Source organism: Falco naumanni, chromosome 12 (assembly GCF_017639655.2).
Source record: "Falco naumanni isolate bFalNau1 chromosome 12, bFalNau1.pat, whole genome shotgun sequence".
NCBI classification, from domain to species: domain Eukaryota; kingdom Metazoa; phylum Chordata; class Aves; order Falconiformes; family Falconidae; genus Falco; species Falco naumanni.
The window spans coordinates 15,032,925-15,059,777 of record NC_054065.1 but is presented as its reverse complement, the minus strand read 5'-3'; the positions used below and the strand labels follow the sequence as shown (position 1 = coordinate 15,059,777).

General features: G+C 41.5%; 1 protein-coding gene across 4 annotated transcripts in view; it reads right to left on the bottom strand.

Annotated features, from left to right (window-relative positions):
• DAAM2 (dishevelled associated activator of morphogenesis 2) overlaps nt 1-26,853 on the bottom strand; it is a 205,539-nt gene that overhangs the window by 12,505 nt on the left and 166,181 nt on the right. For all 4 annotated transcript variants that reach the window (XM_040612105.1, XM_040612104.1, XM_040612101.1 and 1 more), the window contains 8 exons: nt 23,592-23,698; nt 14,785-14,869; nt 13,085-13,191; nt 12,296-12,384; nt 11,354-11,522; nt 9,434-9,541; nt 7,900-7,960; nt 3,263-3,394 (listed from right to left, as the gene is read on the bottom strand). In XM_040612105.1, the coding sequence (XP_040468039.1) occupies nt 3,263-3,394; nt 7,900-7,960; nt 9,434-9,541; nt 11,354-11,522; nt 12,296-12,384; nt 13,085-13,191; nt 14,785-14,869; nt 23,592-23,698 (858 nt within the window). The remainder of the gene's footprint in view (nt 1-3,262; nt 3,395-7,899; nt 7,961-9,433; nt 9,542-11,353; nt 11,523-12,295; nt 12,385-13,084; nt 13,192-14,784; nt 14,870-23,591; nt 23,699-26,853) is intronic.

Genomic DNA, 26,853 nt, shown 5'->3' with positions numbered 1-26,853 from the left:
TAAGTTCATACCTGTCAACATTTAAGTATGTTGTAAGGCTTCATATAGGGTGAATGTCACCTTTTTCAAATAGGAAAATAAAATTCATACCATGGGAGGTCACTGTTCCTCTGCCTGGGCATTTTCATTGCTTCCCCACAGAAACACAAGGGAAAAAATTCACAAACAAAATTCAACCCCATTCTGTTCCTTCTGTTGTAAAAAAGTCAGGTTTTCATCTGTTCAAGCATGTAAAAAGTGGTGAAGGATTCCAGGGCAGAATTTCACTTTCTCCTGCCCCCACCTCCCAGTTTATGGGAAATGGCAGAAAACATTATCCCTTGATCTAATCTATATATTCCCTTATAAAGTGTCATTGAAAGTGAGAAAAACACAAAAAGAACAAGAACCAGCTGTGCTAGGGAGCCTGTTTAAAGAGCTGGTCTAAGGGTCTAAGTTTTCAATCAGCTCTTAACGAAGCCATCTGTTTACGGCATGAAGATAAGTACAGTTACAGGGCGTCCCCTGCAAACATGGATGCCTGCATCTGACAACCTGGCCCTTTAAATTTAAAATATCACTTCCTCCCTATGGCCACTAACTGTAAATGGTCCTGTTTAAGTAAAAAAGACCAAAAAAAGTACTGCACAGGATGGTGTAAAATATCCTCTACCAAGAAGGTCAGCACCACACCTTGGTAATTGATTGTTTCCATAACTAAAAGGAATAAAGAAATCTTTTGCTAATACTAAAGACATTAAAAAAAAATTAAAATAATCTTTCCAGGTTTGAAATGATAAGTTGTATTGTTTTAAATCCCAGCTGAGAAAACATGGCTCTGATTAACTCATGGCAATCAATTAGCTACATCTATATTTAGAAGGATGTCCAACTCCAGCTGTTAAAACTAGGGCTTCATTATTATTAATAAATCTGTGAACCAGACCAATTCTTTCTGGGCTCACTAGGATATTTTTAAAAGCCCTTCATCTCCCACTACCTTTTTTTTCCACTTGCTTTGCTCTAAGAAATCAAAAAAGAACAGAATAATCAGATGTCTTGGTCCCTCTCTTCCTTTAATTGGCTAGTTATAGTAAGTTTCCATGGTAAGAAATAAGTTTGTGAATCAACAAGCACAGAGAGCCCATTGAGGTTGGAAGATGTTATAGGCTTCGCAAAGCACATCTGGTTTGTTGAAAATTTCCAGCTTTCTTCTTCCTTTTCTTCTTCTTTAAGAAAAATGAGGGAAAAGAGGAAGAAGAGAGGGGAAAAACAATATGAGGCAAACATGAGAAATAGCTCAACATTGGTAAGGACAGACAGTTCCCTTTTAGGAGTCCAAAAGCAGCTTTTTGCCAGTGGGAGAACCAAAGCCATAGGTTGAGCAGAAGCTGGAAAGGCATGTGTTCAAACATAGAAAGGGTGTGTGAGGAGAAGGTAGAGAAACGTTTCCTAAGCATGTTATAGTCATTAAAATAAAATATCTCTTTATGTCAAGTGCTTTATGTTGGCTATGTCTAAAAAAGTGTGCAACAACTTCCAGACATATTGGTCTGTCTGTAGGGAGATTCTCTGGTTATTCTTAAAGCAAAAGAACAACATTTTTCCTGCAAGTGCCTGACCAAGAAAAGCTGCGTTGCTGTGCTGGACATGTACCACTTGCTGGTTTTTAACCCACAACTGACCTTGTAAAGAATCTGCACTGGGTTTTTGTCCTAGCATGCCAAAAGAAAGGACCACCACCATCTATAACACCAAACCAAAAGCAGGCAGTCTAAGCCAAGGACAGAGTGAATTTGCTTCCAGAAATGTGCACCTAACTATAACAGAGTTGAAAAATGTACCCAGTCATAAAACAGAAGCCCCCAAACCATAGAAAACTGAGCTTTTCTCAGTAAATTTAGTGGAGGCATGGAATGTAAAACACCGGTTTTGTGATTATAAAGCCAGTAAGGTGTGAATATTATTATGTTGGAATGGTTTGAATCTTCTCAAGCAACATGACAACAATAAAAAAATTAGGCACGTTATTCTCCACAAAATTTCCTTATAACATTGACAAGTGTTAGACTGCCCAGCTTTGCCTTCTGAGTGCTGTAATAACTGCTGCCCCACTGGCATTTACCAGGGCACCTAGCTCTGGGTGACAGCCAGTAGCTCCTGCTGTTTGCAGCTGCAAGTCGGTACTACCAAATTATCTCCACAGCAAGGAAATGCTTTTTGATTACAGAATGACATTACCGTGGAGTGACTGGATGATTAAGGAGTCTTACCATTCAGATACTCAGCCTGTATTTTGCTTATCCTTCAAAATCTAAGGCCTACCAATCCAACAGCACAGGTTTCATTAATAATACAATAGGTCCCTTAATGCTACAAGGACTGACACCAGTGGTCGAAACAATTCAATCCAAAAGAAATCACCCATTTGCTTTATAAAGCCAAGCTCTTTTACCATGCCAGCCAACAAGGGCAGATTTGCCATTATGTCTCATTTACTTTAGAACTTGCTCTTCTCTAAACATTTTCATATGCTTATGATCTTTTCATATAAATTCTTCCTCATTCGGATGAGAGAGGAATATGTGCCAGACTCCAATCATCAGCAAAGAACAAGCACCTCCTTAGTTGTACAAATCTGGTAATGGAGATGCAGACAGTGAAAGGACTAAATGATCACAGCAGCACCTGAAGAGTAACATGCACACGATGCTGGCAGTGTAAAAAGGATCCAAGAACGTCAGACAAACCACGCACGTTTGGGATTCCTATCCTTGCAATGAAATACAAGCAGTAACAGGAAAACATAACTGGAAAAGATCAGGTATTCAGGGTTACCAAACTACTCATTTTGCATATTCAAAGGAAAGAAATGAAGCACAAATTCCCCAGCTGAATGAGCAGAATGGGATGAAGTCAGAAGCAGAAGGTAAAAGATATGAGGTCACTATCAGTAATCGCCAAAGGACCTCTTTTTGAGAGATTGCTTAAAAAGTGTGGTGTCCTGCTACAGACGTTGCCATTACAATTCTATGCCAAACATGGGTAATGTTAAGGAAGATTCGCAAGAAGTGTGCTAGAGCATTGAACCTTATTTAATCCTGAAATATATTCTAAATGGCTATAGACAGATTAGGAAAAGTAAGAAACTTCAGCCTAACCCACTTTCAGTGTCTATTATAGTTTTCACTACAGTTTCAGCATCTGAAATTGCTGCTTCCACTTTGATTCAAGCTTTTGACTGAGACAGTGAAACCCCAAACACTTCAAAAGGTGTTCTTACCTTGTCTCTAGCTTCGTTGAGAAGGTCTTCTAACTCTGAGAAGCTGAAACTGGCCACAGTGATGAAATCGCTCATGACAGGAACGAACCTGTCCCCTGATTCCCGCATGCGTCTCTTTTGATAATCCAGTTCCTGAAAAGGAAGAAGTAAGAGATATAGACAGACAAGCATCAATGATACCTCACTGACAAGGAAGGGAGCAGGGAAGCCCATCTGTTTAATTCAGTGCAGAGCTCTCCTCCCACTCTGCACACATTCATCCAGAGCTGTAACTCAAAAACCACTTTTTCATTAAGTCAAAGGTTTTGCCTTTTCAGCATGAGCAGGAAGGTTAAGGTGGGATGAAAGAAGGTCTTAGTTATGGTTTGCTTTATCCTCAAGCAACAACTCCAAAGAAAGCCATCAACATGCTGAATTTCTACAGCAACTTTATAATTTAAGCATCCAGTATATGAAGTGCTGCTTTTTATTTTTCCTATGCAAAATGACAAATAATAGAGAACTCAGATTGTGTAGCAAGTGGATTTGGAATTTTTTATACTGAATTTCCTTCCATCTTCTCTTTCCATGGTGACTCAAAAGGGAAATGTGTACATGTGTGAACAGTCTATAGAATTCCTAGCTCTGGATCTCCCCTTTAGTTCTCTGAAAAGCATTTAGGTGGGCAGCAAAAAGACATTCAAAATTGTTTCTCCCACTGAAGAACAAGCAGAGAATGTCAGGTGCAACATTTGCTAGCATCATGCTGACCAGTAACCATTAACTTGGATGTCGTAAAAGTCACAGTTATAAACTAAGGCTATTGCGATAAGATTTATGGGGGAAAGAAAAACCAAAAGAAAGAAAGAAAACCATAGGAAACTAAGCTTTACTTGTCTACTACCTACAGAAAGAGAAAAAAATTGTTTGAGATTAATTCTTTCTGGCTCATGTTTTCTAGTTTTAAGCCAAGATTACCAATGCTATCTCTTCCCTTACTCTATTCACCATGTTTGTGGCATGGAAAGAGCTACAGAGTTCCTCAGAATGACCAAGTTATAGTAAGACTGACAGTCTCCCATCCCTGTGCTTGGCTTGTGTGCTTCTGACAGTCTCATGGGAATAATGAAATCATAATCTGGGCTTCATCTTTATTCTCAGCTGAATAATCAGTAGGAATGATAAAACCTTACTTTCTCTGTAGGGAAAGCAGCATGAAACAGTAGGTCAAGTTGCAATCTGACCCTCTGTTCCCTTTGGAAAAAAATATTTTTGTGCTGGCTACAGCTCCAGTTACATGCATATTTGATGCTCTCTGTTACTGGTCATCAAAATACTGGCTCACAGAGCCAATTGGGTAGGTTTATAAGCATCTATGTTGAGAAACTCCTTGGGACTTGCTCAACAGCACTGCTGAATGCAAAAGAATTACTTTGGCCATCAACAAAATAAAATCAGATGCAATGTATCTTCTGGTCTGACGTGAGTTGGAAAGACAACGTAATCACTACAAGGAAAGAAAAGGGACACAAGGCAGAAAAGGGGCAGGAAAAGCAATAAGCAGATGGCCAGAGAAAAGTCCACATTAAAGAAGTGCTACTTCCCCTGCTTTATATCCAGTGGTTTTCCTAACACATCACAAGGGACAGTCCCAGCAGCACTGCTCAGTTACATCACTGTGCAATGAACTGTCTCTGTGTTACAATCACTATGAATAGGACCGTACAAGTACAAGAGAAGTCATTTCACATGCTTCTAGAATTATGCACTGTTTTTTCAGCCACTCTTTCCCATTCAAATTTTTAAGTTAGTTCTAGCTGAAAGTTGCTCTACCCCCTGCTTCCCTGCCTCCCCAAGCAGGTGAGTATAACAATTCTGTCATCTTACTCACTGTTGAAAGCTATGGCATTTGGGACTGCTACTGGAGAGCAATTTTTTCAAAGTAAAATTAAGATGAGATGGTCTGCCCTTCAGTTTCAAATTCAGTCCTTCCCTGCAGAATAATTCTTCAAATAAAAGAAAAAATATAAAAAATAAAAGCCACACATGTTACCAGCATGACTATGTAATCAGCCCCAGAACAATGCCAGAGAATAAGAAATACTTCTGTATCTTCTGGAAATGGCCTCTACAAATGATAACAGCACAGCAGCAGAAGCTAGCACTGCCCCTGGCAGGCTGGGCTGCTGGTCCTCTAGAAAAATGAAATGATTCAGCCATGGCAGTTGTTTCTGAAGCGGTGGTTACGATCTCCCTGCTGGGTGAGAGAAGGGCTGTGCTGACAGAATTAACTTTCTGCTTTGGAGAAGACCAAGAACTATTTAGCTATCCTTCTGGGAGCATCCTACACAAAGGCAACAGCTGCATGCATGTCTTGAAAATTAGTACGGCTTATTTTTAAAAATAAGCTGCAAGTCCAGGAAAGCAAAGGGTTAGTAGTACCTTTAAGAACATCTGACTGTGAAACTATTTTTAGCTTTCTATTCTTAAGGGGCCTTGAAGAAACTTCTCAGCCACTGGAGCCAAGGCTGTGGTGAGAACACACTGGAATGGAATCAAGAATCACACCTTCTCCTCCTCCCCCTTCCACCTGACAGTGATCTTCTATTGTTGCTATAGTGCTGCTTTTTACACGCCAGAAAACCATGAATTGAGCAAGCAGACTGGGAGGTGCTGGCAGTCACAGATGAAAAATACCATGGCAGGGAAAAGTCTGAGAAGGGAAGATGGTGATTGAATGGGAAGGAGAGGTTGCCCATGGAACCCATGCATGGGAAAGAGATGGGCTCTAAAGGCCAAAGAACAAATAACCCAGTCACAGAAAGCAAAACAGAAGTAGGTACTCACATTTCAATGGGGGTAATTGTATGTCCCAGCCAAAACTGGGACTCTGTTCATGTCATGAACTCCATGTCAGCCTTCCCTTTACAGGTGCTTTTAATTCCCAAACACTGGACTCCATGTATGCAGCACTATCTCTTATTGCTGCATTGTCCCTTACCCTGACAATCCAGAAATAAGGTTTGGAAAGTGTTTGGGGTTTGTTTTTTTTTTTTTTTTTTTGGTGGGAGGATCACTGTCTAATTACGTGATGGACTGCTGGAGACAGCCAGACAGCCTGGGGCCCACTGACAGGACAAAGATCCCTTCTACCCCCAGAGCCAAACAAAATTCAGGCCAGGTAAAAGGAAAATGAAGTCATCACTATCTGTCTCATAGTGAATGAGAAGGACTGGAGGGTCCTGTGTTAGTTCCTTGTAGATACATAATCCTTGCACAGAATCCACTCAATACAATTTCTAACAACTGGTCCCTTTACCAGCAGTCCCACTGCAGAATGCTTCCCATCTGGAAGTCTCCAGTAGCATTAAACTGTTGTGAGTTGAAAAAGACAGGTGAAACATCCTGAAGATAGAGGGATGCTGAAAAGTGTGACTAATAAAACCATCCTAAAGGGCAAACACAGCAGGGACCTTCTTGAGTTCCAGAGAGGTCTGCTTTGTCTCTCAGCACTACCCTTGCCTTAGTGTATCCAACAGGCAAGAGACACCAGCACCAACCTGAACATAGGATTCTCTTCCCACACTTGCAGAAAGAGATAATAATGTTCTTACAGTCGGGATATGTTTATCTGTGCAGATGATGGGAGACATTAAGGGACAGAGAAAGCAGAGTGATTTTAGCCTTTAATCTCTACTTTTTCAACTGCTGTACAAACACTAACTTGCCATTTCTCACATCAGCCCTTGTGAGAGGTAGGTACTTGCAGCTGCAGTCTCACAGAGAGGAGGGAAACACATGGGGTTGTTCAAAGCCACACACATCTGTCAATGGCATGAGCAAGAGGCAAATATGAGAGTTCTTACTGCCTGCCACTGAACACGGTGTCCCTCTCTGTGCTCTCCCGCCTCAGGAAGGCTGAAGTCCTTGCCCAGGAACAAACCCAACACGTTAACTGAAGAAGGCTTCCAGGTAGGGGAACCACAGCTGACACACAAACTTGCAACTCCAGCGAGCATTTAGGCCCACCTTTCATCTTTAACTCTTACAATTCAGTGCACAGAACTGCATCAACGCACCATTTGTACTTTTCTCTGTTGAGCTGGAAGGCTCTGCACTACATAAGTACAAACTGAACACAAGCAACCTAAGCCCAGCTTAAAAGGCTTTCATTAATAGCAGGGAAAAATATCATTGTTGCTTTGCTTGTCAACTCAGCTCCCTCATCTTCAACTAGTATATCTTTGCCTTCCCAAGGAGTGCTTAGGATAGATTAGAGTTGCATATAGCAGTGTACTACTTGTTTACTACTAGTCCAATAGCCATGTGAAATACTTGCTCAGCAGCCAGCCATCCCTCAGTAAGAAAGAGCAAGAATTTTATTTCTTCTTGCAGTCCACGCCATTTGTCAAACTGTCCTTTTACTTTCCAGGCTGAGATCAAACAAGCTATTCATTAGGCTTAAGTCTGCTAAGATCATCAGCAGGAGCTCGACATGAGAAGTTTTTATTTGTTTTTTCTTGGTTAATGCATTCTGGAATGGAATGGAAAGGAACAGAAAAAGAAAGCCCACTTTCTCTTATCATAAAATATATAGTGCCCCTGATTCTGAGCGAGGTATTTTAAGTATGGCGCTTTGGAAACCTTCAGATACTTACAGCTTCAACAGCTTTCAATCCGGTCTTTATGTTGTTGACTTCCTTCTCCAGCTCTACGAGGCTGCACAGGAGACAGGCACAGAGCAGATAAAACAAAAAGAGCAGTGTTACACAGGAATACAGGAACTATGCAGCAAAACAGGCCATTGGCCCATCAAGTCTGGTATCTGGCCTCTGGCACCAGCCATGCCAGATGATTAGAAATTAGGGGTAAGGGGTCTGTTAATGATCTGTGCTGCTTTTTGTATGAGATGTCAGATAAAGCAGACCCTGCTTGCCTGTGGTCACACTGAAGATCCGGATTTTCCTAGGAAGAAGAGGGGGGTTGCCCCCAGAACATCTGCCCTGTGAGCTGAGCCTGACCCTCCAGCAAGGAGAGTATGCCACATGGCCAGCTTGCAATAATCAGTTGACACAGAAGCAAGGACGCCAGCTTTAGCATACACATTACTGGGGTCTCGGATTTTCTTTGCATATGATTCTTGAACCACTGAACTACTAAATCCCATTAGCGGTACATTTACATGTGATCTTTGCCTTCCTCACAGTCCAAACATTGTTCTGTCCATCTGCATTTCTACCATATGGTATGGCAGTCCTTACAAACTTACATTGTAACTGAGGATATAACTCTACTGTTAGTTTAATACACACTTCACTAGACACAAGTCTTGTACTGAATTTCTGCTCACCGCATATAAACAAGAGTTTTTTTTCTAGGACTTGTATGAAAAAAACCTACTTTTCATTTCCAGGTAACTAGTTAGTACCTATCTGTGAGTCAGCAGGCATCTCCTCCAAGTATTTAATTAGTAGTAGTTTACATCTCAAAAACCACTAAAGCCTTAATAAATGCCTGCAAGTGTGAACCTACATTTATTTTTCACGTGACTTTCATTAGCTGGAGTAATTCCCTATACAAAAAATCATGGCTCGGCAAGTAATATGCAAAGGTATTTTTGACCAGTGCTTTGGAAGGCAAAAAAAAATGATGGTATTTGGTGGATGGCTTGTGTATTAACTTTCCACAAACACCTACAGAAATGAGGAAAAAAAATCATTGAATTTGTGCAGAAAGTATGATGCTTTCCACATTTCTGTGCAAGACTGATTTATGCAAAAGTTTGAATGATCTTCCTGAAAGGGCTTACTACAGCCTCTTGCCTAACTGACGCTGCCTTAAAAACAAACCTTCAATTATCCAGAAAAAATAGCATGTGAATTAGATGAACCACTCTAGAATATGGTGAGCAAATTACAAACAACAGCCAGTCTAGTTACAATGTCTGATTCAGAAATAAAATAGATACAGGCATATCTGAGCAAAGCTGTCAATTTAGCTATCTACAAATGTTTTTGGACCAAAGTTCTCTGTTGATGTACATCCAAGAAACATCAAAGATGTGCGCAAAGGCATTTCAGCTGTAAGGCTGGCCACGAGTTTAGAAGATAGCGATGAAAAAACTGATGATCATTATAAACAAAAATCACTGGGAACTCCAGCTCTGAGAACAAGCAATAGAACTGGACTTACTTGACTTTTGCTGCTTCTGGAAGATGCTGCAACTCAGACTGAATATCTAGGATATCTGGATAATTCTTTTCAAAGATCATAATTAAGTAGTGCAACAGTGTAATGTTCCTGTGGGGGGAAAAAAAAAAAAAAAAAGAGAGAGAGAGAGATGACAAGGTGCAAGGTGACAAGGAAGATGCTGGATAGAAGGAAATGAATGGTGAGAGGATTGTGACAAATGAGTAAAAAGTACTTGGGTAGGAAGTATGCTTAAATGAACAAAATAAACAATATATCAGCAGTTAGCAGCTCTGTTGTTGAAATAAAAGTATCACAGACTGAAATGAATTAGCCCTTTATGAACCATCCTTCCTCAAGCAATATATTGTGCCTTGATTTATTCTAGAGGCACCCAGCATGCTTCCATCTATCTGTATAGATGGTATAACAGAAAAGAAAATTGTGTAACAGTGTACTGTTTGTCCCCAGGTATTTCAGAGAATAAAAAAATAATAGTACTAAAGTGACATTAACTCGCAAAGGAAAGGCGAGTTGTTCTCAGAAATAATGTGGAAAAAGCCTAAGAGTTAATTAAAAAGAGGAAAAGGTTCTTGAAGATTGAAGAAGCTGCAAAGAAAACTCCTACAGTAATGGAACAGCTAAACAGCTATACTTATGAGTAGTGGTGAGGCTCACTACTACGAAAGCAATGGCAATTCAATTAGGAGTGGGTAGAAATGAGATGTAAGAGATGCAGGAGAAGATTTAAGAAAATTTGTAAAGTAAATGATGAATTTTGCATCAGTGAATTTTGCGTGTAGAGAGAACAGCCAGCCATAACAGCTACTTGATGTGGGTGTTGTGTGGTTAACTGACAGGCTAGACAGCAGATGGCCACTGCTTCACACAGACTAGAGCCTGGGAGCTGGGAACTGGTGAGAGAACAGAATCTGCACAGGACATTTAATATATGGAAAATCAAGCCAAGCTACATTAAGGCAAAGAAATGTTCAACATAGCTACACAAGTGTTAGCCTTGGAATACGGAAAGGACATTGTGGTAGTCAAAACAGAACTCTGTTAGTTCAAACTCTATTAGGTAGGGATGAATTTCCTATAGCTTCTTACTGCCACTATTTATTCTGTCGCAGCCTGAAGTCATTTCACCACAACTACGGTCTCAGCAGGTTTCACAAGTAAGGAAGGTGCAAGTTAATAAGAACCAGTACAGGAGATCTCCAAGGAAAACCTTAGTGCTGCTGGAGCCCAAAAGTGGTGTTCTCTCCCCAGTCTCAGCTGGATTAATTTCGAGAACCAGTATGGGGATGTGGGGCAAAACATAGGGAAGCACTATGAAGACCCACAACCCACGTCCATTAATAGTAAGGTCCACCTTCCCAAACCCAACTATTCCCCTTTAACTGCTCTAGATACAACCAGGCTCAGTCTCTCTAAGCTATGCCTTGTGGTTCCATTACTGGTGTAGGTAGTGAGCCAGTTATGACAGTCCTGCATCAGAAACATATGCCATGTTTCACAGGAGACATAAAACTGTGGTCGGAGTTTTTTGTGTTTTCTTTTTTGCAAAACCATGGCCATAAAACTTCGGTATAAAGGGCACATTCCAGAGAAATCCTTCTCCCCCCCAAATTTATTTCAGTTATTTGTGAAATACTATGTTTTGTCATCTTTGCATAGTGTTGCAGAAACATAATCCAACAACAGATGTGCATTATCCAAAGAAACAGCAGAATCTGAGTGCTGTGTCAATAGCCAGTCTTAAATGCTGCAGGATCTTTTAGAGTGAAAAGCACTACGTAACTGTCAAATCAAGACATTATTTTAGATGGTCTACAGAGCTAAAAACAAACAAACCCCACTTTCATTACTATGATAAGAGATGCAGCGGCGCAGTAACTAGTTTATGGCCTTCTAGCCTACCTGTCTATGCTGGATTTGGTGTCTGCAATTTTGTTCAGGCTGGAGACTTTGAAGCCATAAGCACTTCCCCTTTGGCCCTTGTTCATATAATTCCCAAAGGCCAGAACCACTTCCAGGAGTTGCCTCAAACGCTTGCTTCGGATGAGTTCTTTAGATGCCAGAAGGATGGCTTGAAAAGAGAGAAAAAAATGAACAAGTTATTGCACAGTGGCTGTTTTTAACATGCTTGGGCCCATAATTTGAAGTACCCTGAAATGCCCACCTGACTACTGCCTAGCAAATGCTGTAACACCATCTGTGTGTGTACTGTCCTTCCCACACCCTCCTGCCAGAACCAGAACAACTGGAAGGAAGATGCACTACATCTAGCCTGTGGCACAGTCCTCTGAAGCCAGGAGCAAGGCTGTTATCTCAGACATCCCACTCTAAAAACATAGCCAGTGAGAGCAGGGGGAAGGCTTGAGCTCATCTGAAAATGCAGAGTAGAATACACTCACCTCTCCTCTGCTGTAACCATGCATGTGGCACAGAAGCCATGTACCCCCCCTCCTTGTAAGTTACACATTCCCAGAATACCCCCATTCTGAGGCATCTATTCTAACTGCCCCATGGAGAGGGAAGGTGCAAGGACTTGAGGGGGAGAAGGGAAGGCTGACCTGCACAGAAAGGATATGAAAGCTTTTGGCAGCTCAGCACAGCCTGGTAGCACACTGTCACTCACATCTGTCAGGTCATATCTACAGTATAACAATCAGGAAACTGACTTTATTAAGTCAATGGTTGCAAAAAGAGTGTCAGAAAGAATTTGTTTCTTAGCACATGACATACCTTGGGCTCACTGGCTCTACAACCGCAGCACACATGTAACAGCACCTCCTTTGAAGACCGCTCTTGATCTTCCCTGCCCCTCTACCCAAGTCTTAGCAAAAGCTTTAAGCATACCTTCCACTTTTGGTTTTGCTTCTGCCAGTCTCTCTGGAAACTTCTTCTTAAAGAATAATGCTTGCAGCCGCTGCTGATAGTGGTCAATCCTGCATGAAGGGTAGAGGAAAGCCAACACTGAACTGGAACTGTATTTTGAAGCCCAGGGCCGGTATGCTGCCTAATGGTTGGATGTTGAGACCCACAAGGCATGGGATTACGGACACAGTTCAAACTTCTAACACTACATAATCAACCTTGTTATTAAAGTGAAGGACCTCAAGGCATGTTTTGATCATAACTGAAAAGGAGCTGGAAGAATTCCCATTACTCTCAAAGTATGACAGTTATGGGAGATGTCAGCTGCATTTCAATTAGAAGAACAAGATGTTAAACCTGATCAGGGGTGTGGCAAAGCTGGAACAAGAAAGGTCAGAGGATGAGAAGATGGGATAGCAGAATGGAAAAAGGGAACTAGATGAAATCCTGACTCCTGGCTACACTACATCTGACAGTTAGATATGAACTACTTTTTGTGAACATGTTCAGGCAGAGGAGCTAGATTTCTGCTTGTCATCAGGGGACTGGTCCTTAAATGACAGCATGGAGCATGCTTATCATCAATAAAAAGTTTGTGTAATGAACGGAAATTTTTGTAAAATTTGTGGGCTTTTGGCAAATGCAGGTTATAATGTTGGCACACAATCTCTTGCACATTCCCCCTCAGTGCCAGATGATCCATTTTCAATAACCATTACAGCTCCTTCCAAGAAGCCCTCCATGCACTTTCCTATAATGTATCAAACAGACCTGCTCATTTCAAAGAGGAAACGATCCGCTCGGGCCATCCGCTCAATTTCGTGTTTATGCTCCTCCAGCAGGTCGGTATCGCTCTTTTCAGGAACAAACTTCAGCAGCTAGAGTGACAGACACAAACCAAATGCTGAGATGAGAGATCCAGGAAAAGGAGAGAGGGACAGAGAGGCACAAAAAAACCCTGATGGAGAGAGAGAGAGCCCTCATTTCCCTGCTACCATGGGGAAGCATTACATTGACTCAGCTGTGTGACCATAACTTCAAAAAAGTGCAGCTGTGGCTACAAAACTGACCTGTTTTAAACCTTTGCTTGCTGTTCTGTCTTTATCCTTCACTGACCCCATTTAGATTAATTTTTAATTCTATGGGGAATTTTCCATTTCTAAATCCTAAAGGCCAAGTGCTACTGCAACTTACCCAAGGGGAAGTACAGAGAGAACTTTGATTCCCACAGCATTACTTGGAGTTTAGATTGGTGCAAACAAGAGCAGGATGTGTCCCACTCAGTGTGAAGTACCCATCGTGCCTATCCTAGAGTACACACAAAGCCTCATCTATCTCTCTCTTGGGTCTGCCCTACTCTGCCGAAACAATAAACAATAACCGAGCAACTGGATATGTGTCTGACACTGGCTGCTATTCATTTGCTGACCTTAAAAGCTCATACTCTGACAGATTTTTGACATATCTGGGGGTAGTTGTGCTTTAGTATAGTTATAAATATTGCCATGCACACAGCCTCAGCGCACACCCACAAAAACTGCTCACAAGGCATATCAAGCACTTTGCTTTCTACCACTTTTTAATATTTTATCCCACTCCCCAGAAATGTGATATTCAAAGGTGTGGAGGATCAGAAGCTTGCAGTGACTTCTAGAGCAGCTGTGAGCATTCAGATAACATGACAAGTAGGCTATAAATTTCCAAAATGGAAAAGCTTTTTGTACATGATAAAATACTGTGACTGCACACAAAGAAGGAATCGCATTTGTCAGGCAGTTCAGAATTACAATATTTTGCACACTTCTAAGGAAATTTATCATATACATCTTTGGTCAAAGCATTATCTTTCACCCTCTGTTAATGGGGGAAATTGGGCAATGGCAGTTTAATTGTGGGGTTTTTTGTTTTTCTCACAAGCTACACAGTGAATCAACTGCAAGCGACAGAAGTCCCTGACACCCTTTCTAACCATTCTCATTAGAATGTGAGATCCCTTCTAGTCCCAGCTCTAACTGCTGACCTGCATGTTCTAGTTCATGGCATTTCCCAATGGAAAAGCTGCAGACAGAGAAGGGAGATTAAGAAAAAGAAAAGAGAAAAGAAAAGAACCAACAAGATAATCAGCAGTATAAAGAAGAGATGGGAAAAAATATGGGAAAGTCACAGGTGAGGAGAGAGGATCTGAAAGGAAACCTCATACCAACTGTAATCATGCATATGTTGCATCACAAAGAGAAAACTGTTATGAAATTAACCTGATACAAATAGAGTTGCACAAGGGAGGCATATCTGATATCCCAGGGAAAACCACTTTTCTCATGCTCCTATGTGCAACTCCACTGACATGACAGTGCCAAGTTAGATCTGCACACATACCAGCAGAGTCAGTACATACATCCATTTACTTTCAGTGAAAAAACAGGCAGTGAAGGACTTAAGAATAAGATATATCTGATTGTAATATTTCTCACCTGCTCAAGCATATCTTTTGCTAAGTCTTCTTGTTCATCCATCTTCAAGATTGCTTGTCTGATTTCTTCATTAGACAACTTCAGCCTTTCAACAGTATCAACATTGTACCGTTAGTGCAAAGCTTAAGTGACTCTGACAATTCAGAAAGTAGGAAGCTTGAAAAGCTGCATTAAAACCCACAAAAGAACCACGGGGAGCTCTCCCATGAAGCTGCTATTCTAGAGTATTCAGTAAGATGAACAAATCTGTTCCAAAGGCAGATATTTCATAGATCATATATTTTTATCCTCTTCAGTTAATCAAACACACATCAAAAATTAGATGATGATCAGGAACTATCGGGCCTTCATAGATCAAAAGTGTTTCCAGCTTCTCCCATATCAGATACCTTCCTCATCAAATTCTTTTGCTACAGTAAACCCCCTCAAATCCATGTGACTTGTGACTGTGAGCCCATGTAACACCCCACCTTGTGAATATTAAAGCATCTCCTAGAGTAAGAAGTAATGGGACTGATCTTCCCCTTACAGATCTGGGGACAGGGTTTCATGTAAGAAGACTGGCTGTGCTAGGTAAGTTCACTCTGTCAGCAGTCACAGCTGAAGAAGGAACTGACAGCATCTATGTATCTATGTTGAAACAAGCTCTGAAAACAAGAGCTTATTAACATTATCTGAGGTATTCAAATTACAATCTCCTTCCCACCAACTCCTGTCCATCGTGTGCAATGAGTAGGGGTCATCAGTCACAACAAAACACAGAATCAATTAAAAAAAAAAAACCTTTCAAGGTCTCCACTTGAAATACAGGGCAGACCAGGAGGCATCAATATATGTGATTACTGAGAGGTTGTTTGAGAGATTATATTAAATTAATTTGGTGGTTCTAAGCGCAGATGTCAACAAAGAAATGCACAAGTAACAAATTCTACCCCACCACCTCCAATCCATGACAACCTCATCAGTCATTTCAGAAGAGTAGGGGAGGATCAAATGAACCATAAAGTGAAGGCATGAAGTGAAGGCCATCCACAAGAAAACCTCAATTTTGGGACTGAAACAAGAAGTGTGAAAAGAAATATTTGAGGAGTGAAGTCTGTAGTCTCCATGGACCGTCTATAATCAATATAACTAATTAACAGCAGAGAGAAAAAATGCAAATATAAATGAGATACAGGCTGATGCATGAGGCAGAATGTTTTTGTCTTCAGTGCTAAGAATTTCCATGTTGAAATTTCACATTGCTATTGCCATTTGGATAGAATCATATTTTTGGAACTAGGTAAAAGCGAAAGAAAGGGGTTTATTTTTACAGACAGGAAATACTGCTAAATCTAAGACACTTAAAACATTTTAATATTGCCCAATATAACCAACAGCTGGAAACTAAAATATGAATCAGCAGACATCCAAAAGCTTTTAAATATTATACCTCTAAACTAATTGCTCTCATTCTTCCTAGCTGGTCATTGTGTCTCCTTTTGAAAAGGAGGGAAAACTGGTACCAGTTAAGTAAGATAAAGCTACTGAATTTCCAAAAAAGCTACATAATTGGGCCACGCTTGGATGAGATATAAGGATGAAAAGGCTGGAAACTTTTTACTTTAGATCATCAGTTTGACTCATGATCAAAACAACAAACCTCAATACATGGGGTTCTGCATAAAGCTCTACAGTCCCATTCAGAAAAACTAAAGGGTTTCTTCTGGCTTCAATAATCATGAATTGTAAAGTCCGTGGCTCTGTGGCCCTTAACTGATCAAACCCTGTGACCACATGAGGGCTGAGAAGCATATTGGTGGATGTGGTCCTGGCTCCTAGCAGACGCATATACACATGCCCAGACAATTTGGGGCCTGCAGTTTTTAAAATACTACATTTTGTTGCTTATTTATCCTTTAGAGAGCACCTTTATATTTGTCAGAACCTGGAGTCTGCAGATAGCTGTGTCTGTAACACAGGCACAGTCTGTCAGACGGCATGCAAGAAGCTAACCCATGAACACCAGGGTGGGCTTTTTTTGTTGCTGCTTTCACTGAAGATAAAAAGAATGAGGGTGAGTTTCACATTTTTTCCATGCAAATAACTCAAGCAATTACTACACTTCCCACACCATTACACAGTGCAAGTACCTCTGTGTGTGTTTGGGGGTGCAGTAAACAGGACCAAATAGGCAGGTTTGACATATGTCAACACAACAGAAGGTGTACTACGTGTTACTGCTGGTCTTGCTGTTCTGTCCAGGAGACCGAGACTCCAAGCTTCTCTGTTTGCTGCCATTCATCAGCATTAAACACACTTGAAAACGTGTTCTGTTCAAAAATAATTGAGAGCCCCAGAGACAGACAGTTATACAAACACTTTGATTTCTTGGATGATTCTGTGCCCTGCCATCAGCATAAAACCATCTGGCTTGGATGGTTTAGCCCACAGTAGAGAGAAGCAGAAAGCTTGCCAGCCCCCTGCTGAGGAGCAGTTTGACTTAGTCACTTACTAACAGGGTCGTGGTGCCTGCAGGTGTGCATCCTAGATTATTACCAATCCAATTACAAGTACAGAAGGATTTATGGCAAAACAATCTTACTCTTCCAAAGTGGGCTTGTTTCTCTTCTGGGGCAGGATGCATTTCAAGAGCTGTAAGCATCAACAGCACAAAACAGGGATCTTCCCAGTTAAAAACTGGCAGAATAAATAGCCGAAGTATTGTTAATCATGTGTTTCTTCTTCTATTTTCAAAACTCATGCTCAGCCATGCAGTAGATCTTAAAGATGGCCAGCAGTAATGTGAAACAGCTGTGCTGCTTTTAAACAGAAACAGGTGAACTGATTAAAGAGGAACCTAAAGCAGATGCATAAAATCTTTCCATTTAGGACTGAATAGAGGCATCCCTCAGAGCCTAAAACTCATATGAGACAGACAGCAAAATAAAGTGGAATTATGGCTCAAAAATTTACACTACAGAAATGACATTTCAGTATCTATTGGAAAGTCTTGACTTTCTTACAAAATTTACAGATCCAGGCACTCTTCCTCCAGCTGCTGGAGACAAATCAATTCGGAACAGCATACAGTTCAAGCTGTATTCCCTCTGCCTCACGCTTCACCAAATCATGGATCCTGGCATCAGAACTCAGGAAGTGAATGTGACCAGAGGAAAACACGGTGGCCATTTCTCAGCTGCAGCACATTCATTCATAACGCAGATATTGACTGGTTTTGTTCAACAGCAGCCTGACACTGGTCAGAGGAGGAAGGGAAAGGATCTTTACTGAGAATACTCCCTCCTCCTTCCCTCACCCATACATCTGGTGGCAGCATATGGAAGTCCAAATGCTTGAGTCATCTTCAAGCAATGTTAAAGCTCAACAAGTACCAAATAACTTGTGATATGGTACTTAGCCTGCCTCCCTCTATCCCCTTCGGCTTCATAAATAATCTCTATTGACTCTGCAGAGTAATTCATCACTAATCTCTGCAGGACACCTCGGCTGATTTAACACCAGCTTCACTTGCAGACATCAAGTGGTTTATTGTTTCGCCCTCTTGGAGAAAGCCAGCAGCCTGACTCTGAACATGCCTGGGAGACATGTTGCAGTTTTACATCAACTTCCCTTACAGACATCCAGCGCTCGCTCATTTTTCCTCCTTAAATATACCCATTGATTTAACTCGCAGTAACCTCCCCCCTTCATTCCTCCCTCCCGTGGATTAAAGCAGAATACTTGTTGCTCATTAACCCTCACTCCCATTACAGGAAAAAGTGAGTTACTTCACATGCTTGTTCCTTGGATCTTGCTTAGCTTTTGAGAAAGAAGCGTGATTGCCTTACTACCAGAGAGCTTGGAGTTTTGTTACAGCTACATTAAGTTCCTGTACCACAGGGATCACAGTCCTACTCACCCTTTTGCCTTGGAGAAAGGGACTGATTATCATGCATCAAGGCCATTTTCTACTTCAAAGTGAACTGAACCACAGTGCTTCCAAACAATGCCAACAGTAGTAGCTGTGACAGTGAGAGGTATTGGCTGATACTTAGCTGCATCCTAAGGCTGGTTTGTATAGCTCACCCAAATCTTAGCTTTTACTGACTGCAGAATTCTCCATCTCCACAACTCATTTCAGACAGGCATCTAATCAATCCACTCCCAAGCTTTGTGACTGGGACATAAGCCTTCTCGAATTCCTGAGCTCTCCTAAGGCTCTGTACAACTGTCAAGCTGCAGGCTGTTAAATATCTGTGTTTTGGGAATGCTCATTGTCACTACCCTATAAAGGCAGGAAAAAGAAATATTTCCCCGCTCTCAGAAGAAGCATTCTGGAGTCAGTCTTGTCTAACTGCATGTGCACTCCGAAGACAGAAAGATGCTGCCACTCTTTCCATATCCTCTTAATCTCAGCTGCCAGCTGTGAAGAAGACAGTACCTTAACCTTCTGGGGACAACAACTGGGACATTTTACCAGGTACATCTTATACCATTGTATCAACATGTTAGTACAAATCTACCAGTGCCTTTTCAGCACTTCACTGTGAAAGTATTCTACTAAGTGCATACAGAAACAGGCTTCTCTTTTCTTTTCCTCCTTCAGCAAAAGCTCATGAGTAACCAAGCCACTTCGCATCCAAATTCTCTGTTTCCTGCCAAGAAGGATATGGGGATGGCCATCTTTCTAAGCCAAGAAGAGCAAAGCAGGACCAAACTTGAGAATCCTCAAATTACAGTGATGTATTGATGAGGCAGTAGTTCATCTTTTATCACAGCCCTGCCTAGCTGTGATCTAAGGCAGATGGCACTGACTGACATGTTCAGTTTAACCTTGGGGTTTTTCATACTTGGAATAGCAGGTAAAACCATTGATTGTGGACCTTAACTTAAAAATAGAGTATCTCTCCAGGAACCGAGGAGGCACTGTTTATTGCCTACTGTTTTTCAAGATAGCACACTGCAAAACCGAACTCCTAAGTTGAATGAACTGTTTCTGTATCAAAATATGATCTGTACCCCAGAATATCATGCTGCTTGGAATCTACCTTGAAATAAGCACGAACTGTATTGTCACATGGCAGAAAGGCACATGGGGACTGTGGGCAGAGTAGAGGCAGTACACAGAGACTGACATTGGCTGAATAGCTTGTCTTCTTAATGTCTGAGCTGAAAGGGTTTAGAAGCATTGAGAGGGCAGAGTTATGTGAGAAAAATACTCAGTCTTTTTAGCGTTCTGGTTGGAAATGCTACACAAGTCCCTTTTCTTCTCCCTTATTGATATATGATTGAACTGACAATCATGAAAGCCACAAAAATTTGGTAAACCTGCCTGCTAATATCGATCTACTGTCATATTCCCATTTAAAACTATTTTTGTGTAGTCATATTCTGCCTTTTGCTACTATTGGTTTTATGGCATTTTGCTAGCATTCCTACTGTTTCCAGCCTCTTGAGAGGGTTACTGCTGACTGGCTGGGCCACAGGAATAACAAACACATCTCAGAAGAACACTGACATAATGATTTTGCTGGAATTCATGTGAAAAGTTCCAATATTATACATTCAGCCTTCTTCTGAGTAATGTGTCTTATGGAACTGGACCTCTCCAGAACGTTTCACAGAGCAAGACAGTAAGCAATGCATATCTTAGGCATGTTTGGCAAGGACCATTTAGTGTTCTGCAAGAATATTTAAAGATATGGCACAACAAAAATACTACCCGTTACTTAAGTAATGGAGGCAGGGAGAAGCCATACTGGTGAGTGAGGTCAGAAAAATTTCCAGCTGCTAGGTGAAAGCAGGGAAACACAGTGATCTGGGATGACTCTTCCAGACCACACAAGTCTGACACTAAATCTCCAGCCTGGTGGAAACTGAAGACATCAGGAAATTCACGAGGGATAGCAGATTTCCAGTGTGACAGAAATAACTAAGTTGGAAACACCATTAAGAAAGTCAGATTTGAAGCCGGTGGGCACCTGGACTCACCACAGGCAGATGGTTCCATGTTCTAGTTGAATTATGGCCTACAGGAAATACTGCGAAATAAACTCATCTTGCGCCTGTTCAAATCTTTACATTTGGCCTATGGGACGGAGCTTCGTTTTGGATCCATCAGGCTCCATCCATTAAACAAGGACAATTACATCCTTCCACTGCAGGAAAACTGAAAGATGTTGCTATCAAGTAGTTGAAACAGAGCTCTTTTTATGAAAATTGAGATGAGAATGGGGAGGAAGGCTTACAAATCTGTTAACTGTCAGCAAAATCAACTAGTAATTCAATTTTCATCTCTTTCCAGTCTACCATGCTCCAGTCTCTCTGCAAAAGAAAGCAAGAGACACCTATTTCTCACTCTAGCTGGGTTTTGGCTTGTTGGACCATATGAAATACGAGCTCTGCCTGACCCCTTCTAACACAGTGTTAGTAAAACAAAAACATTTGAGTAGTGGAAGGAAAGAAAACCCAACCCATGCAGCTATTTTACTTTAAAGGACACGACAGTTTAGTGTAAACAAAAGGGGAATAAACTACAGGGATATATGCACAGTAAGAGTCAATTGGAAACAGCTGTTGGCAGATACTGTGGCAACCTGAAAGCTGGAGCTGCAGCTCAGGGTTGCATAAACTCTCTTTGTCACCAGTTTTCAATCCCCTCTCACTGCACATGTGTGCACACCCACATATGCGTAAGGTGCGCTGTAGGAGCCGCAACGGCATGGCAGAAGCCATGATGATCTGGCTGGGAGTGCCTCTCCTTCAGGGTTTACCCTAAAGGAGGAATAAGTGAGGTAATGAAAAAAACTGCAAAGGGGTCATAAACCCCTTTCAATTCTTGTCTGCAGCCAGTCCTACTGATTGCTCTCTTTAATAACAGAACCATATAAGCACGAAGAGCAGAAAAAGGCATGAACGTAGAGGTGCCATTTTAGTTCCCAAAGATTTTTTGCTTTTCTAGTTGCATTTAAAAGGGAAGTTTGGAGACAAATAGCAATCATGGGCCAGGCTGTAAGATATTCTGATATCCTAGGTATAACACTATCTGTTACAAACGTTAAATGACCTAAGCCAGTGGTAGCCTTGGTGACTGGTGTTTCCCACAGCGCAGCACAGCAGAGTTAGCAGGGCACAACGCAAGCTGGCAGGCTCCTTAGGGACAGCAAGCTCAGTCTCCAAATCTCTATCATCCAAGTTAGGCCTGCTAACAATAAGATCAGGATATTTCCTAGTGGAGAATTTGACAGTCACAAAACACAGCTTTTCACCTCTAGTCAGAGAGAACTAGCAGCTTGAAGTGGACATGGCACACCTGGAGTGAACACACACTGTGTACCCTGAAGCACAAGGTTCCTGTTTCAATAGCACTTTGCTGGAGGCAGCAGAAGGGAAGACAAACCACAGAGACCATCCTTTCTCTCTCATCATTCAGAGAGGATTCCTCTCAGGTAAGAATGAACCAGACTTGCACAACAGAAGAGGTGAATGGTGAAAAACGTACTGTTGCCATCCACACTGCTTTTTTATTGGAGATAGCAGACTGTGACAAATAAATATCTAGTGTCATACCAAGTCATGGATCACCTTCCTGGATCCTCTTCAGCCCAGCCACCTGCATGCAATATATTACTACTTCTAGGGGATGTTCCACCTACTTACATGAGTTAATCTCAACCCCCCCACACAACTTTGCAGGTCTGTCAAACAGCATGAAAATCCTGTTGCCCCTATGCCTCCCCATCCCTCTGCCCCAGCCTGCAGTCAGCTGCCAACACCAGCAAAGACATGCATTGGCAACTGCTGCAAAGAGAGAAATGTAAGCCTGCCCTTATTGCTGGTTTGGATGGTGGGGGTCCTGATGACATGCAGGCTAATGCCACAGAAGTAGCATAATGAGAGATAATGAGAGCCTCCATGGGCTTCACTAAGCGATGGAAAGAACTCACTCCGTCCCCGGTGATCTGGCTGCAACTTTGCTTTTAACTGTTTTGCCTGCTACAACAGACAGACAAACACATCCATAAGAACCTTCATTTTCTACTGATCAATTAAACAGTTTATTGCTCAGTGCTGCCACAGGTTTCCCAGGTTGTGTACCCAGCCCTGCTGTCACTCCTCTGGTATGAAAGGCACCTTTCTCAGGTGGATCAGTGTCTGCAGAAACTTGATATTCAGTGACAGACATCCAGCCTAGTACTCATGTTGGTAGAAAGACATGAAGAGCGTATAGAGGGCCCTGATGTCACAGCATTTGAAGGCATCAGCCTTTGCAAGAGCACACAAAGGCAACTTCTGGCTTCCAAAACCTGATTTACCAATACAAGACCTAATTCTTTAATATGTCTTCTTATATTTACCACTCTTCTCACCAACAGTGAAAAATGACACAGATGAACATTATTCTTAACTCTGCTGTATTCCAAGGAGATATTCAAAGCAACATTTAGAAATAAACATACAGAGGAGAGAAAAGTGACATACAGAGAGCATGGGGGACACACCACTTAGAGCCAAGTGCAAGCACTGCCAAAGAGCTGCCTTCATCTACCTATAAGTACTGATAGTTTTCTGGTGATGAGTCTTCAGAGTAATTCTGGTGTCTGTTTAATGCACAAAATGCATGTCTGCATGTGTTTATTAAGTGAGCTAACTCTTCAGAGAGACGTGCTCTTATGACACTGCAGGAGAGGTTTCACTGAAGCTCTGCAGGTATTAGACTGCAGGTCTAGTCGGGAAAAGAAACATGTCCATTTGTTTAATTCCATCCCCTTTTGCCTCTACATTGACCATGGCATACCCAGTGAGCTAAGGCTTAGCACACTTACTTGGAAAGGAGAATGACACAATTCTGGGCCCTCCGGCCATCAATCACAGAGAGCTCTTTCACCTTTCGTGTGGAGAGGTAAAGGTCTTCTGTTGAACCCATCTCTTTCTGCATATAATTCAAAAGGGAGGGAAAACAATCAGTATTATGCTTCTCACCCAAGACTAATAGACTTAGCTGAGTGTAATGAACAAAACCTATCCCAACCTGGGAAAATCCACCCACATGGTGAGAAAAGGAGACTAGAAGGGCAGAAAACATGGAGGTAGATCCTGTGTTACTAGACAAACAGAATTCATTACTAGACACAGAACTCACTCTACCAACAGTTATGTCATTATGTTAATGTACAAAACTGGCATGGAAATTGGGCACATTATGGTAAAGCCCACTGGTGCCACAGTATATCCTTCAGCAGATGCCCTCTGCAGGGGTTACATAGCATTCTTGAGAGGCTATAGCACACACAGCACAAATCCTTCCGTCATCTCTTAAGGCTGCCATGGCACTAGTCCAATCCATATTATACAAGAAATGCAAACAATAGGGCAAGATAACATTTATCTTACTAAATGGTCAACATCTACATCTGAACTAACCTCTCTTTTTAAAATTAATTAATACATTTAATCATACAGAAAACACCCTTTTTCAAAGTTCTCTGTATATCCCATTGGCAAACTCATCACCTGGAAAATCCCTGCCCCAAATGTTTGTCATAGCACAACTATGGAGAGAAACTATTTGCAAACCCAGTCTGACCATCCAAAATTCACTGTCTTCTTGTCCTGCCTACACACCAGAGGCATCAGATTTTTTCACTTCCAGAGACTGGCTTTCTGTAGTTACTGAATATCTTTTAGCACCATTCCTTAAAGGGAAGTAGAAGTAATGATAAAAGGTGTTAATCCTGGATAATAGTGGTCTAGTTACCAACAGAGAAAAGGGAATTGGAAACAGGCCAGTTTTTATTTTCCCAGCTAACTGCTGCAGGAACCTCTTCAAAAATGTGTTTCTATGATAACCATATACCATGCCTTGTGATTTTGAGATCTATCATTATAATCTAGCTTTGAATGCACCCATCAAATTAGCAACATGACTTCTTTCTTGGGACGTAACAGCAAGCATGCTGAGTCAGATCAAAAGGTCCATCTCCCCGAGTACCCTGCCCCTGAGCGTGGTCAACAGCAGATACCCAGGGAAAGCTATAAAATCATGGCAAGCATACAGTGATGCTTCCCAGGATTCACTCCTAGGACTCAGGGTTCTGCAGCTCAAGGTCTACTTATATCAGCATGACTAACCCAGTGCAAGAAATTTTGACATCCAAGTATTTGAGAGTTAAATGTAACTCATAGATTCATATTGCTAGTTGTCATTTGAGTTCTTGGTACAATCAGCTACAATGACCCTGTGTTGCTCCTGCATATACAAAGGCTTTATACAACCATGTCCAAATTTGCTGCAGTGATCCACCACCAATACAATGGGGCATTTATAAGCAGGTACAATACACCAGCTGCCCACACGCACACAATAGTTCTGCTGGATGCGCCCAAAGTGTCTAGCTTGGCAGAAAAAAATTGCAATGTTACTCAATACATCAAAGAGTGTTTTTAAAAAAAAAGGAAAAAATTGGGCATTGTGTAAGTTTCTTATTTCTGAGAAAGTAACTAACAATACCAAAAATCAGGGCACCCCAGTATAATCTGGCATGTAGAGATGTCAAAGTTTTCCTGAGTTTCCTCAGTTTGTGGGAAGACAGGGGAACTGGGAGGTAGCTGTTGAAGGTAAGAAAGGTACTTGTTGGTCTGTGCTGTTGGTTTAAAAGCTTCACTGTTGCTCATTAGCTAATGTCTGCAGACATAGTTAGTGTTAACCAGCACCTATCCCAAGGGAAAAACCAAATTGTTTCAGGGTTTGGATGCATATGTAGGGTGGGGTTTTACATGGATTCCCCTAAAGCCATGCAGCAGGAATTGGTATAACAGTCTCCGTGCCATTTCCAGTTTCCCAACCCACAAGGTTCAGCACAGATGAATAACTCAAACTGTTCAGACGTGGCCCGTTCCTTGGTCATAAGGAGTGGGCTACTCTCATCTAAAAATATATTTTCTTCAACTCGTATTGAGGCAAGAGTTATTTATAGATACTTGGAGTTGTGTGTAAGCAAAAGCAGATGAAGCCTCAGGTTTTACTCAAGCCAGATTGCAAGCTTAACTGAAAGAAAACAGATTGCATATGGACTATCTGCATTTTCTTAGACACAGCAAAAGAGGAGCAAGGGGGCAGTAGTGAATTGCTTTTGTGAGACAGGCCAAGCACACAAAGCAAGAATAGCTGGAGCTGCTGTCAACCTGACAGACAAGATCCCTAAGGTTTATTCCCATCATTTTTTACCAACTTTCCATCTGAGATAACTTTATGTTATGTACTTCAAAGAGATTTTAATTTCAATTTCAAAAATCAATTAAAATTTCAGTGCTGGAATGACTAGCCATATGGAATGTGTTCATCATATTGCTGTCCTCTTTCAAATACCCCAGGTTCTAGGAATTATCAGTACTTCAGGGAAATATTTCTTCCATATTTAATTGTTTCACGGTATGTGCTGCCATGATGAAAGTCGGTAAATGACCCAGAGCCATGTATCAGCCTCACCCAGCAGCAGAGGTCCTAACTAAACTTTCCAAAGAGGCACTTGTGATGACACCTGAACAACCCTCTTTCTGAGACCATTGCTCTTCCCAAAAGTGTGGCCAAGAATTTTAAGGTGATGCATAAATTGAGCAGTAACCATATTGAAGACACGTGGACAGTCTGATATCTCTACTTCATCTAAACACCATTTCAGTCTTTCACTGAACTTTCTGAGGGCTTCAGACATCTGAAATGAAATAGGCTTTCCTTCAGTCTAAGCCTTCTGCTCCTTAGCTGTCACAAATGTTTTTGCCCAACCAAAGTACCTTCTAGTTCTACAGAAAGAAACATTTTCTTTATCAGAAAGTCTGTGGCTAGTGAATACATCTGGAGACTTCAGCACTGTCCAAAGCAGATGGATCACAGACGGGACCAGTGGGAGTGAAGGCTCCGTCAGAGCCCCTTTTTTTCCTCCACTGGAGAGACTATTCCTTTAGTTAAGGAAGAGTTCAAGTTCACATTCTACTTTGTCCTTGGTCTTTTTCCTCAGGTTCATCAAAAAGGGGATTACAGACACCAGCAGAAACCACAGCGAGGTTATAGCTAAGTGAAACAACAGG